This window comes from Nycticebus coucang, chromosome 18 (assembly GCF_027406575.1).
Source record: "Nycticebus coucang isolate mNycCou1 chromosome 18, mNycCou1.pri, whole genome shotgun sequence".
In the NCBI taxonomy this organism is placed as follows: Eukaryota; Metazoa; Chordata; class Mammalia; order Primates; family Lorisidae; genus Nycticebus; species Nycticebus coucang.
In genome coordinates, this window is record NC_069797.1 from 57,468,951 (window position 1) to 57,483,398 (window position 14,448).

General features: G+C 52.7%; 1 protein-coding gene across 14 annotated transcripts in view; it reads right to left on the reverse strand.

Annotated features, from left to right (window-relative positions):
* Nucleotides 1-6,991: 6,991 nt before the first annotated feature.
* JUP (junction plakoglobin) overlaps nucleotides 6,992-14,448 on the reverse strand; it is a 28,382-nt gene continuing 20,925 nt past the window's right edge. For all 14 annotated transcript variants that reach the window (XM_053569775.1, XM_053569771.1, XM_053569769.1 and 11 more), the window contains exons 8-15: nucleotides 13,760-14,098; nucleotides 11,546-11,701; nucleotides 11,214-11,333; nucleotides 10,193-10,343; nucleotides 9,988-10,109; nucleotides 8,504-8,543; nucleotides 8,080-8,246; nucleotides 6,992-7,807 (exon numbers count right to left, since the gene is read on the reverse strand). In XM_053569775.1, coding sequence (XP_053425750.1) covers nucleotides 8,095-8,246; nucleotides 8,504-8,543; nucleotides 9,988-10,109; nucleotides 10,193-10,343; nucleotides 11,214-11,333; nucleotides 11,546-11,701; nucleotides 13,760-14,098 — 1,080 coding nt within the window. In that variant the 3' untranslated portion in view covers nucleotides 6,992-7,807; nucleotides 8,080-8,094. The remainder of the gene's footprint in view (nucleotides 7,808-8,079; nucleotides 8,247-8,503; nucleotides 8,544-9,987; nucleotides 10,110-10,192; nucleotides 10,344-11,213; nucleotides 11,334-11,545; nucleotides 11,702-13,759; nucleotides 14,099-14,448) is intronic.

The window sequence follows — 14,448 nt, forward strand, 5'->3', positions numbered from 1 at the left end:
TTGCTGAATGAACACATTGATGGATTCTCTGGGTGTGGTGTACTGGGTGGCAATCACCCTGGGAGAAGCTCCAGAAGGGATTGACTTGCCCAGTCAGAGAACCTAGGACTCTGGACTCCCAGGCCAGTGCTTCCCATCCCACAGCTCAGGTGACCTAACACAGGTGAGCCCTATCAGGAAACCACAGGGGCACCTGTTGGGAAAGGGTGAAGCCTGGCAGGGATGAGAGCTGCAGATTCCCAGGGGTGACCCTTAGCTGAGTCATGTCCCCCACTTCTCCCTGAGGGCCCCTCCGCCCAGCCTCCACTGGAAGAACCAGAACTGGAGGCCTGGGCTTGACCTGGTGAGGAGCAGTGTCCAGCAGGTCAGCAGGTCCTGAGCTGGGAGGCTTCATGGGAAACAGTTGGGAACTACAGCACCCACTGCAAGGAAGGGCTGGACAGGGACTGCTAGGGTGCGTGGCCAGTCTGGGAGAATGCTTTCTGGCCTTTTGGCCTCTATGAGCTACCTCTGGGCTTAGGGAGAACAGCAAGGAGCCCTTCACTCCCTGATCCTGTCCTCAGAGTTAACAACTCCCTCTGATCCTCGTGTCCAGGTCCGGGATCTGAACACTTCCAGGGACAATTCATGGGACTGGAGACAGAGACAGAGAGAAGCACACATTCACTGAGCCCTAAGTAGGTGCCATTTCTTGGATATATTTCATTTTATCAGCACTGGAAGGAAAAAATATGATTATTTTATAGATGAGAAACTGAAGCCCAGAGAACTCAAGCAACTTATCCAAGGCCACACAGCCAGGAAGCCTCAGGGAAGTAGGCTCACAAAGGTTTGTCTTACCAAGAGCTCATGTGCTGTACACTGCCTCCCAGATTGGGGAGAGGGCTGGATATGCTCATGGGAATTCCTTCCATAAGCATAATAGTAGCCATAAGTCTGGCTACTAGATCTTTAATTTATTTTTTTTTGTAGAGACAGAGTCTCAACGTCACACTGCTCACAGCAACCTCCAACTCCTGGGCTTAGGCGATTCTCTTGCCTCAGCCTCCCAAGGAGCTGGGACTATAGGTGCTTGCCACAACGCCCGGCTATTTTTTTGTTGTAGTTTGGCTGGGGCCAGGCTTGAACCCGCCACCCTTAGGTATATGGGGCCGGCGCCCTACCCACTGAGCCACAGGTGCTGCCCACGCCTGGCTATTTTTTTGTTGCAGTTGTCATTATTGTTTAGCAGACCCAAGCCAGGTTCAAACTCACCAGCCTGGGTGTATGTGGCTGACGCCCTATCCACTGAGCTACTGGCACTACCCAGCAAAAGATGTTTTATTCATTTATTTATTTATTTTTTATTTTTTATTTGCAGTTTTTAGCCAGGGCTGGGTTTGAACTCACCACCTCTGGCATACGGGGCCGGTACCCTACTCCTTTGAGCCACAGGCGCCGCCCCCACAAAAGATTTTTAAATCACCTATAACTCTGTGGTCACTTAGACCAACCACTATTGACTTTGCGGTGGGAATGTCAGTGTATACTTTGTTGTCTTTTGTTCTGTTTATCATCTATCAGTGTGTCCGTGTTGACAAATGAGGATCTCTAGCCTGGCCTCGGGCCTCCCAGTAAGTATGTAAATAAGTAAATAAGTAAGCAACACCTCAGCTGCCCTGCCCTGACTTGCAGACCCCACAGCCAGTGGTGGGGTTGGTGGGAGTCTCACCTGGCATCATAACACATAGCAACCTCAAACTCTTGCACAGCCTTCCACGAAGCTGGAACTACAGGTGTAGTTCCCACAGCACCTGGCTATTTATATATATATATATTTATTTATTTATTTATTTATTTATTTTATTTTTTTTGTAGAGACAGAATCTCACTTTACTGCCTTCAGTAGAGTGCCATGACATCACAGGACTCACAGCAGCTTCTAGCTCTTGGGCTTCCGCAATTCTCCTGCCTCAGCCTCCCGAGCAGCTGGGACTACAGGCACCCACCACAACGCCCGGCTATTTTTTGGTTGCAGTTCAGCCGGGGCCGGGTTTGAACCCGCCACCCTCGGTATATGGGGCCAGCGCCCTACTCATTGAGCCACAGGCACCACCCAGCACCCGGCTATTTTTAGAGACAGGGGCTCACTCTTGCTCAGGCTGGTCTCAAACTCCTGATGCTCAAGCCATCCACCCACCTCAGCCTCCCCACTTTTTTTTGTGTGTGTGTGTGTGTTTGTTTTTTTTTTTTGGCCGGGGCTAGGTTTGAACCTGCCACCTCCGGCATATGGGACCGGCGCCCTACTCCTTGAGCCACAGGCGCCGCCAACCCCACTTTTTTTTATTCACAGCAGCATCCACCCTCTTCAAGCCAGAACTCCAGATGGCCCCCATGATGGCCACCCTGTCTGAGTCCTGCAGTTCAGGCCTGGGAAGGGAGTTACAAAGGGGCTCCTGGGCCTGGGTGGATGGAGTGTCCACACTAACCATGTGAGGCCAGGCAGAGCCTCAGCCCTCTCTATCACCCTCCCCCCATACCCTGAAGAGCTTGGAAGGCCCTGGCCGACATCCCCATCAGTCCCTGGCGACAGACCCACCCTGCCAGCAGGCATTCTCCCCGGTGCCTCCGGAGGAATTCCGTCAGAAGCCAAAGCTGAAGGAGAAATGCCTTTGCAGACACTCTGCCTACTCCTCCTTCTTCAAGCCTCAGTGCAGGTGCCACCTCTTCTGGGGAGCATTCCTTGATCCAGCCCAGGCAGATGCAGGGCCCTGCTCTCCAATGTGCCTCGCTCTCTCCTAGCCCTCAACATGTGGTGCAAAAGCAAGAAAGGACTCTGTGTAAAGTGAGACACTGTCTCTACAAAAAAAAAAAAAAAGAAAGGACTCTGTGGCTAGCTTCCAAAATCTCCGAGTCTGTTCCTGAAACTAAGTCATGATCTTGTGAATAAGGTGTGTGACAGACGCCGTGACTCACGCCTATAATCCTAGCACTCTGGCCAAGGCGGGTAGATTGCTTGAACTCAGGAGTTCAAGACCAGCCTGAGCAAGAGCAAAACCCCATCTCCACTAAAAATAGAAAAACTAGCCGGGCATTATGGTCCCAGCTACTTGGGAGGCTGTGGCCAGAGGATCACTTGAGCCAAAAGTTTGAGGTTGCTGTGAGCTAGGATCCCACAGCACTCTACCCAGGGCGACAGAGTGAGACTGTATCAAAAAAAAAAGTATGGGAAGTAGTTACCCTTTCTACCACACAATGGGTAGCATCCAGGGTTTAAATTCTTGCTGTGTAGACTCCCTGTACTCTTCCCAAGTAATCTTTTCTTTTCTTTTTTTCCCTGTATGCTTCTGTCTCTAGTCTTCCTCTGACGTGGGCTCTAAACATTGATTTCCCCTGCTGTGGGCCCCCTCAAGGCAGTTGGTCGTTTTCATCTCTGTATTCCAGAGCCTGGTGCCAGCTATTGTGTAAGAGCAGCAATAAATGCTGGATGTATAAATAAGTAAATGAGGAGAGCAAGTCAGCGGACAGGCTCTGGGACACTCTGACCCCAGACTTTTTTATTTATTTATTTTTTTCTTAGAGAAAGTCTCACTATGTTGCCCTCGGTAGAGTGCTGTGCCATCACAGCTCACAGCAACCTCCAGCTCTTGGGCTTGAGCAATTCTCTTGCCTCAGACTCCCAAGTAGCTGGGACTACAGACAGCTGCCACAATGCCCGACTATTTTTTTTTTGTTGTTGTTACAGTTTGGCTGGGGCCGGGTCTGAACCCGCCACCCTCAGTGTATGGGGCTGGCGACCTACTCACTGAGCCACAGGTGCCGCCCTGACCCCAGGCTCTTCCTTGAGACCCAGCTCTCCCCAAAATCTCTTCCAAGAACCCCAGAACATTCTTTGTCTTCTCCAAGAACATCATAGTCACTGGCCTTACAGAAGGGCTATTTAACTTTTAACAGGTAACTATTTAACTTTTCCTGTATGTAAAGGTCTTAGCTTGATCAAAAGCTACCATACCAGGGTGGCGCCTGTGGCTCAAGGAGTAGGGCGCCGGTCCCATATGCCAGAGGTGGCGGGTTCAAACCCAGCCCCGGCCAAAAAAAAAAAAAAACCACAAAAGCTACCATACTAAAGAGGGTATAGGCAGCCCTCTGCATGCTTGTGATCCTCCCACCTGGGGACATTGCACCTACCACAGGCTATAGAAATGTGCACCAACTCCTTAGTCTTGGTCTATCATGGTGCTTGTGCAGGGCAAGGTGGCACCTGGAGTGCCCTCGGGGCCTGTGCTCTGCTGCAGATGGTCCCCAGAGTAAGAGGTGCTCTCCCCTCCTGCCCTAGTCTCTCAGCTTCCCACTGAAAGAAAGATGTCATAAGAAGCCTTTGCAGAGATCTCTGTAAGATCTCCCTGAACTTCAGTTTCCCTCATCTGTAAAACGGGGATAATGAATTACAGGTCTTAATAGAGATTTTTTGGACATTAAGTAGGGTAAGGAAAGTAAAGCACTTAGCTGTTATGTGACAGGTGCTCATCAAGTCGCTTCAAGGGTCATTGCTGAAAGCCCAGAAACAGATGGCTCTGGGGGAGTCAAAGAGGAACTGGATCCTCACTCCCTCCTCTCCAGGCGAAGGGAGCAAACAGCAGTAATGTTACTGAAGCCAGACAGGTAGGGCAGAACCAGAACCAAGCAGGCCAGGCCTAAAGGTCATGGGCCATTGGAATGCCAGAGCAGAAGCAGGGGGACCCTTGAGGGGGTGTACTGGGGAGTGGGCGCTCTCCTCTGCCCTCAGCTCTCTGATGCCCAGCTGGAGCTGGGCATAAAAGGAAGGTCAGGGGTGCACTGGGCTGGAATCCCAGCTTGCCACATGCTCAGTGGCATTAACCCCAGCAGGTAACTTGCCAGCTGATTTGGTTTCTGTGTGTGTGGAAAGGGGATAGAAGCACCTGTATCATGGAGTTCATCTGAAAATCAATGAGATCACACATGCCAAGTTACATTTCAAGTGCTCCATTAACAGTGGTGGCCATAACTGGTGGACCAGACGGGCATAGACAGCCCTCCCAGCAAGGGCACCGCCAGAGAGTCTCCACAGCGCTGTGCACAGGGACAGGGAGGTAAGTAGGGGTAATTCCACTGGGGGTGGGGGATCTAGCGAAAGGGCTGGGCTGGACCCTGAGGGGTGTCAGGTAGCACCACTGCCCACTGAGTGAGAATTCCAGGCATTCCAGGCAGAGGAATAGCCCTTGAGTTCCTCTTATCACAGGTGTCTCCTTGCCACACCTTGTCCCCAGAGGTCTGAGGACCTGATGACTTCTAGAAGATTTGGGTGGTTTTATCTAGGCCTTCCCTGCATACCTCTGGTGACAGGGAGCCAGTAAAGTGATCCTGGAACTTCTAGACAGCTGTCATTCTAGAAAAGGCAGTGCTGTCTTTGGCACATTTTCTAATGTCTCTGGTCTCAGGGACCCCATCTTGTATAATTTTCCCTTATTTTACATACCTAGCAAGGATGTGGTTGACTGAGACTCTGCAATCAAGCTCCAAACAGCCCATGAGGACTCAACCAATGACAACAGCTGCTGCTAATATTATTATTAAAAACAATAGCATGCCGGAGCCTGTGGCTCAGTGAGTAGGGCACCAGCCCCATTTACCGAGGGTGGCGGGTTCAAACCCAGCCCCAGCTGAACTGCAACAGAAAAATAGCCCAGCGTTGTGGCGGGCGCCTGTAGTCCCAGCTACTCAGGAGGCTGAGGCAAGAGAATCGCCTAAGCCCAGGAGTTGGAGGTTGCTGTGAGCTGTGTGACGCCACAGCACTCTACTGAGGGCGATAAAGTGAGACTCAAAACAAAACAATAGGTCACTAGGCAGGTCACTTGAACTTCTTCAGCCTCACAGTAAAATGAGAAGCAAAATATCTCCAACCTCAGGGAGTTTTGTTTGTTTTGTTTTGAAACAAAGTCTCACTCTGTTGCCCTGGCTAGAGGTTGCTCACAGCAACCTCAAACTCTTGGGCTCAAGCGTTGCTCTTGCCTCAGCCTCCTGACTAGCTGGGACTACAGGACCAACCATAAACGCCCAGATAGTTTTTCTATTTTTAGTAGAGACCAGGTCCCGTTCTTGCTCAGGCTGGTCTTGAACTCCTGACCTCAAGCAATTCGGCCTCCCAGAATGCTAGGATTACAGGCGTGAGCCACCGCGCCCTGCTGCAACCTCAGGGTTGTTAGCAGGAAAGCACTTAGCACAGGGCTGGGCACAAAGAGCTCGGTTGTGGTCAGTAACTTGTCACTGGCTCCCTAAGAGAGACCCAGGACAGACGCTCACCCTCCAGGAGGGGGCGCTGCTGTCTTCCGGTTAGAAACTGTTCCACACCCCGTCTCCTCCGCGATCAAATCCGCAGGCTGTGGGCAGCCGTGCCAGGTTCTCCGTGGCTGCCGCTGGCCTCATTTTCCAGCCTTTTCCGCGGGCTTACCCGCTCCTCTCCTGGGCCGGTCGCACCCTCTCCACCGGTCAGATCTCAGTGTCTTCGCTGCCTCGGCTGCCAGCTCTGGCTGTGCCTTTGCAGCTCGTCCTCCGACGTCACTCGCCCCCTCCCTGGATGGGGACGACGTTCGCTCCCTCCCCAGCTCCCAGACTCGTTCACACATTCCCCTGCTAGTGCCCGTGGATTGTCGGTCTCCCACGGGGAATGTTGGGCGTCTCTACTCTCAGAACCCTGAACAGTCAGTCTGGAAAGAGCAATCCTTAGGAAACATATGGGGGAAGGGTGACTGTATGACTAGGGAATCCAGCCAGAGCTGGGTGGCTGTCACTTTCCTTAGGGGACATTATGCTTCTGTCAATACAGAGTAGGTGTGAGGGTCAATTTTATGCTCCAGATTGACTGACTGCGGGTGCTTAGACGAAACATTATTTCAGGGTGTGTCTGTGACAGTGCTTGGGGATGAGAGAAGCTTTTGAATCCAGGACTCTGAGCAGATGGCCCTGTCCACCCCACACCCCTCAACAGCCTCCATTGGATCTCTGTTACTTTTATTTTTCTTTGCTTTGGTCTATACAAAAAACCAATAACCAAAACGTAAAGCAAAAACAATAAACTCTCCACTGGAACCTCCCCCAGCCCCCTACACCTGTGTGCAGGAGGTGGTGGGGGGAGTTTGAAACAGGAAGGGGAAAAGAAAGCCCCTCACCGCACACCAGAGGGGTCAGCCAAGAGCACTTCTCGGGGGTCAGGCAGGACAGTGGTGCAGGTGGGACAGGGTGTGCGGGAGCTGTCCCCAGAGTTCCCTGTGGCTGAGCAAAACCAGTTTAGCATCCAGGAGAGAGAAATGGGCCATCTCCTGGATCAGGGACCCACTTCCACACCTCTGCCCTATCTCCCCTGGACAGTCCCTGAACTTTTCAAGAGAAGCTTTGGGTCTGGGAGGTTTCAGGCCTTGAACCTGGGTCCTAGAGACCCTAGGAATTTGGGGCAGTTGTTCAGTAGAGTTCAGTGAAGAATATCAGACCCAGAGAAGGAACCAAAGCCCTGTGGGGCCGAGTCAGCTAGAGACAGGCAGGCTGGGGGTGGGGATTCCCGGGGGAAACAGTGTGGGCAGCTTGTGTCTGAAGCTTTAGTGGCCACAGCTACCGGGGTGGGGAGGGGGTGTCAGGCCTGGATCCACACCCAGGGCAGAAAAGCAGGAGCAGAACACCATCCCAAGAAAGACCCTATGGAGGACCTCTGGGGGTGCAGGGTTCAGCAGGATGCGGCCCCGGCCCCCCTAGCTCAGGCACTTTTCTGTCTCGCCCCAACGCCTGCACGGAGAGCCTCTGAGATGAGGAACCGCACCTGGTAGAGGTGAGCAGAGACACAGAGGGGTCAGAGGGCTCAGCAGACTTGCATCCCCAGAAGCTCATGCCACTCCCGTGTCACCTCCCTACCACCCCTGGAAGGGAAGGGGCTGGCACAAGAGTCCTCCTGCCCCAAGCAAAGACACAGGAATAATGCAGGATAGGGCACACCTTGCATGGGGAAGCTCAGCAGTAAACCTTCCCCACCCTCAGCCATGGTTTCAATGGAGAAATGGGAGGGCCCAGCAGCCTGCAGCGAGGGTGCTATACCAGGGGTTGAGGCGCCTAGGCCAGCATGTGGTCAGCAGTGGGGTAGGGGGGCCTGAGGCCGTCGCTGTAGGCATCAATGGGGTAGTCCCCATCCATGTCCATGTGCATCTCCAGGGGGTCAAGGGGCATGTCGTTCGAGTACATGGGGCGGTAGGTGGCGTCCATGTCTAGGGACAAGAAGGTGGCTAGGTTCAGGGGTCTGCAGGGTGCTCTGGGCAGCCCTCAGCCCCCTCTTCTGGCCCTGCCCACCCCCAGCAGGCCTCCTCCGCAAACTCCCACATCAGGGGATCTAGACGGGGTTGTGGATGCCACGGGGTAGTGGTTGCCATAGGTCCTCCAGCCCTGGAGACACAATGTCTCGCTTCATGCACACCCACACAGCCCCCCAGGCACTCCAGGGGCCTGAAGCGCTCTGCACACTCACCATCTGCATAGGGCTCATTGATGGGGATCATGCTCTGGGCCTGCGGAAAGAGAGAGAAACATGGGGGTTGTTTCTGAAAATGCAGCCTCTGAGCTGGATCTCAGCTGGGGACAGGGAGAGATGCTTCTAGAAAAGGAAGCCAGGGGAAAATAAAGATCCCTTGGAGGAAGAAAGGGTGATGAAATGGGGTTACCCAGGGCCCTAATGAACTCCTGTCCTCAGCACCTCCCAAGGGTGGAGGGTCATGCCAATTACACTAGGGTTCCCACAGAACCACAGCAGCTCTGGGGAGGGGAGGGAAGAGGACTCAAGAATGGATGCAGGCTGCCAGGCACAGTGGCTCACACCTGTAATCCTAGCACTCTGGGAGGCCGAGGTGGGTGGACTGCTTGAGCTCAGGAGTTTGAGACCAGCCTGAGCAAGAGTGAGACTCTGTCTCTACTAAAAACAGAAAACCTAGCCAGGCACCATGGTGGGTACCGATAGTCCCAGTCACTCAGGAAGCTAGAAGATCCCTTGAGGGGGCGGTGCCTGTGGCTCAGTGGGTGGGGCACCAGGGCCATATACCAAGGGTGGCAGGTTCAAACCCGGCCCTAGCCAAACTGCAACAAAAAAATAGCCGGGCATTGTGGCAGGCGCCTGTAGTTCCAGCTACTTGGGAGGCTGAGGCAAGAGAATTGCCTAAGCCCAGGAGTTGGAAGTTGCTGTAAGCTGTGTAACACCACGGCACTCTACCGAGGGCAATAAAATAAGACTGTCTCTACGAAAAAAAAAAAAAAAAAGAGGATCCCTTGAGCCCAAGAGTTGGGAGTTGCTGTGAACTATGATACCACGGCATTCTACCCAGGGCGACAAAGTGAGACAGACTCTGTCTCCAAAAAAAAAGGAATGGGTGATGGGTGCAGGGCCCCACCAGGACAAAGCTACTGCTAGCCTACACAGCACCTTCGTGCAAATTAGGAAAGGGTGCCCCTTCCGTAAACACTTCATATTCATTAGGACAAAATAAAACTGCCACTTTTGTAGGTCAAAACAAACATATGGTTCAGCCTAGTACTTCCATCTGCTAGGAATTGTTGTCAGTGATCCAATCATAAAATAAAAATTATGAAGTCAGCCAAGCGTGGTGGCTCACACCTGTCATCCTAGTAAGGAGGCCAAGGCAGGAAGATCCCTTGGGCTCAGGAGTTTGAGACACGACTCAGTAAGAACAAGACCCCATCTCTACTAAAACAGAGAAAATTAGCAGGGTGTTGTAGTGGGCACCTATAGTTCCAGCTACTTAAGAGGCTGAGGCAAGAGGATGGCTTGAGCTCAGGAATTTGAGGTTGCCGTGAACTAGGCTGAGGCCCTGGCACTCTAGCCTAGGCAGCAGAGTGAGACTCGGTCTCAAAAAACAAAAATCAGAAAGTCAACAGCATGTTGCCCTTGTGCAGTGTACAACTTGCACAGCCATACATTGCAGTCCAACCTAGGTCACTTACAGCCTCCCAGGCAGCTGGGTCATGCTTGAAGAGGGAGTTGGTGAGCTCCACGGATACACGCTTCCGGTAATCTGGGTTCTTGTCCTCAGAGATCCGGAACAGGACAGCAGCAGCATATGTGGCTGGGCAGAGAGGAAAGGAAAGCCTAAGTCAGACACCCACCTCCACCACCCTCTCCCCACTCGCCCACTGCACACCCCCTCACCAGTGCCCTCATTGCGGGAGTGCAACAGCTCCATGAGAGGTGCTGAGGCCCCCTCGGCATCAATGGCGTCAGCTGCCTCCTTGTCCTGGGCCAGCTCGCACAGCACCCCAGCAGCCACACGCTGGATATTCTCCACTGATGAGTACAAGAGCTGAGGAGAGGGCACAAGAGGTGGGGCTGAGGCAGGCTGGGCAGTGTACCCCACAGCCCTGCCCATGTCTACCCATTGCCTATTCAATGGTGGGAAAAGGCTCTCATCAGGGGTACCATTTATTTAAACTCCTAGGGCTGAGTGTTGCTTGTTTATGACCCACCTGAGAATTGTCACCTCTGCCTGTATCTGACTACTGGAATCTAGTATTAATGAGCTCTTTTCTTTTCTTTTTTTTTTTTTTTTGAGACAGAGCCTCAAGCTGTCACCCTGGATAGAGTGCTATAACGTCACAGCTCACAGCAACCTCCAACTCCTGGGCTTAAGCAATTCTCTTGTCTCAGCTTCCCGAGTAGCTGGAACTACAGGTGCCCGCCACAACGCCCAGCTATTTTTTGGTTGTAGTTGTCATCATCGTTTGGCAGGCCCGGGCTGGATTCGAACCTGCCAGCTCTGGTGTATGTGGCTGGCGCCTTAACTGCTTGAGCTACAGGTGCCAAGCCAGTGAACTCTTTTCTATCAAGGATATTAAATTCTTGTCTGTTATGGAGTCTGCACATATTTTCCCAGGCTGCTGATCATTTTTTTAATGCTTTTTTTAGGTTGTTTCTGACATACAGATGGTTTGAATGTTTATGTGGTTAAATTTCAAGATTTTTTTTCCCATTTGTGATCTCCTCCCTTTTTGCTTTCGAGCTTGGAAAGCCATGCCCATCCAGGGTCTGCTGAGGAGTCACTCCTGGTATAGCTACTTTCCTCCAAAGACCTCTTGATGCCTGACCCAGGCCTCCTAAACTTGTCATTCCCAACCTCACTCCTTAAGCAGTGAGGGGATGGGGAGCCTCATCTGCCCACTTCCCCCAGACTCACCTGCACAAACAGGGGGATGGTGTTGAGCCTGAAGATTTCCATGCGGTTCATGGGGTCCCGGGCAAGGATGTGCAGGGCCCCGGTGCAGCCCTCCACAATCTCTTCCATCCTCACACCATCCTGCACAAGAAGAGGCAGGGGAGATGGGGACAGGTGGCCCTCAGTCAGGGCCACAACCCCTCCCCCACCATAATACCCTTGACAAAATCAGTGGCCCTTGGAGTTGTCATCAATTGCCAACTCACCTCCCTATTTAAACACACACACCTGCCTGCACAGAGGACGACCTGGCCCCCAGGGAGGGCTGTCACAGGCACCACCAGCTCACTCACCGTGTAGGGCTGCTGCGTGCCTGCGGCCACGTGGCGCTGAGCATCCTGGTGGGCCTTGACCAGCAGCTGAACGAGACGGGGAATAACGGCCGCCTCCTGCAGTGGGGCATGGTTGGCTGGGCACAAGGCCAGATTCCTAATGAGGCCAATAGTTGCCTGGCAAGAAACGGGACAGTGATCAGGAACATTTCTCAGGCAGCTAGAGGATCCCAGTTCCCCAGCTTCAGGCATCTCTTCTATACTCTGGGCCAGATACAGACACACTGGAAGATCTGCAGAAAATGGGACACTCCCAGCCTGTGTCCCTTATTCCATAGGATCTCTGGGTCTTCATGGCTATCCCGAATAGGCCCTGCTAAAATGACACCCCATTTCAGGCCCCATTTTCTGACCCTCACCCCAACCCTTCTCTCTTAAACCACCCACAGACACCACGGCCCTGCTTGCTTTTCTGATAGCTCCCAAACCCTGGTTCTCAGAAAGTCTTTCCTACCATGACTCCAAAGCCTCCTGCTTGGGTGATGCTCATATTATAATCACTCCCCAGCAGGGAAGGTCAGGAAGAAGTCTCTTTCCTGGAGTCCTTAACTCACAGGAGCCACTCTAGCCTCCCAGAGTCCCTCAGGGTCTTGCAAAGCAATTTATCATCTCATTTGATCCTCAAACAAGAAGCCAGGGCCAGTGTGGTGACCCACACCTGTGATCCCAGCACTCTGACCAGGCCAAGGCAGGAGGATCATTTGAGGCCAGCCTGGGTGATGGAGCAAGACCAGGAAGGCAGGGATGAAAATCATGTGAAATGAGGACATGAGCATAGGCTGAAAGACTTGCCAGCGTTACTTGTCACTTGTCACTTAGCTGCTGGCTCAGGGTACACATGCTCCCCGCACCTTGGGCTCACAGCCAAAATCAAGCACCAAGAAAGGAGCCTATTTTTTTTCATACTATGGATTTTTTTTAAATGTATATAACCACTTAGAGTCATTCTTACCTGTTAAATTGTCTAAAATTGAGCTAATAGAAGCCCCTGCCAGCTGGCTCCTATGCCCGTTGATAAAACCCTGGTCTACGGCAGATTCCTACTCTGTGGCAGCAGATGTCATCTTGCCTTTGGCTCTTTTCCTTGTTTCCCCACGTAGACACACACACAGAGCCTCCCCCACAACTCTATCTCTCCCGTGGGCCCACCACCTGGCCTACCCTCACTCCCCCTGCCCGACAATGATACACATCTCTCCCTTACCTAAGCAGCCTCCCAAGGATAAAGCCCCTCCTTTGCACTCCTGACTCTCATGGCAGAAACTAAGTGCCCCCAGAATCCTCTCTGCTCTTTGTACTTTTTCATAGCCCTCCTGAATTTTAGCAAGACATGCCTTTTGTCTGGGGATTACATTTCCTAATCTCTTATTATCTCAATGTGGCCAAATGACCAAGTTCTAGGGTGTAAGCCACCAGTATGTGTCCCACCTCCTGGTGGCTGTACCCCTCCCCACTTTTTCCAGGGCTAGAACACATCTAGGGAATGTGTTCATCCAACCATTCGTGTGAGAACACTCTCGTCTAGGCCCACTGGCATAAGAAGCGTGCTCCATGGACCAGCAGCGTCACCTGGGAACTTGTCAAAAATAAAGACTATCAGAGACCCCCCAGCCCCCGTGGGCCTACTGAATCGGGACCTGCAGTTTAATGAGACTGCTCAGGGTACTCATGCAAAGTGAACTTTGAGAAGTTCTGCTCCAGGGGATGGTAGAGTTATAAGAATTTAGGCCACTGGAGCAGAGCCACTATCAAGGTCTAAACTGCTCCATGGGAGAGAAAGGAAATGCTATCTTATTTGAGCCACTGCATTTTTTTTTTTTTTTTTTTTTCAGTAGAGACAGAATCTCACTTTATGGCCCTCGGTAGAGTGCCGTGGCCTCACACAGCTCACAGCAACTCCAACTCCTGGGCTTAAGGCAATTCTCTTGCCTCAGCCTCCCGAGTAGCTGGGACTACAGGTACCCACAACGCCCGGCTATTTTTTGGTTGCAGTTTGGCCGGGGCCGGGTTTGAACCCGCCACCCTCGGTATATGGGGCCAGCGCCTTACCGACTGAACCACAGGCGCCGCCCTGAGCCACTGCATTTAAGGCCTCTTTATTGAAGCAACTTTGTCTATACTGATATGGTGCCTGACCCCGCAGCTGAGAGCTCCTCCAGGCCTAACTCCTAGTACCTTGACCAGCGGCCACTGGTTGGGCTGGTTGAGCAGCTTCACAATGGCCGGGATGCCATAGTTGAGACGCACAGAGTTCTGAGCCATCTCAGCCTCAGGATGGCGGCTGGTGAGGTGGCGCAGGGCGCAGACGGCAGGCTCTGTGATGTCGTCCTTGTCACCAGCACGCTGGATGGCGTGAATGAGGGCCTCCACTCCGCTGTTCTGAGTCACCAGCGTCTTGTTCTTGCTGTTGTTGCATGTCAGGTTGGAGAGGGTGCCAGTAGCGCAGGTAAGGACGTTGACGTCATCCACACTCAGCTGATTCACCAGAATCTTCAGCACACTTTCCAGGCCCTCCTGGAGCACGAGGAAAGGAGTGGGGCATGAGGGAGAAGCCAGCTCTGGGAAGGCTTCCCAAATTTGTCCAAGGGGAGTGGGATGGGCTAAAGAGGTCAGGCTTCCCTGTGTGTGCCTGGGAGCTTTCACCCCCATAACATGTTGATGCCTGTGAGAGAGGGTTGCTAACCCTTGCAGCAAGTGAGGCAATGAGGTTCAGAGAGGCTGGGCACTTACCCACAAACACACAGCTAGTGGCAGGATCCCAGGCCAGTATCTAAGCCTGTGCTCTTCCCTGTACCCCATCTGCCTCTCCCCTGACCCCTCAGTTCCAAGTAGAGCCCGACACAGGCCAAGGGAGACCTCTGGGC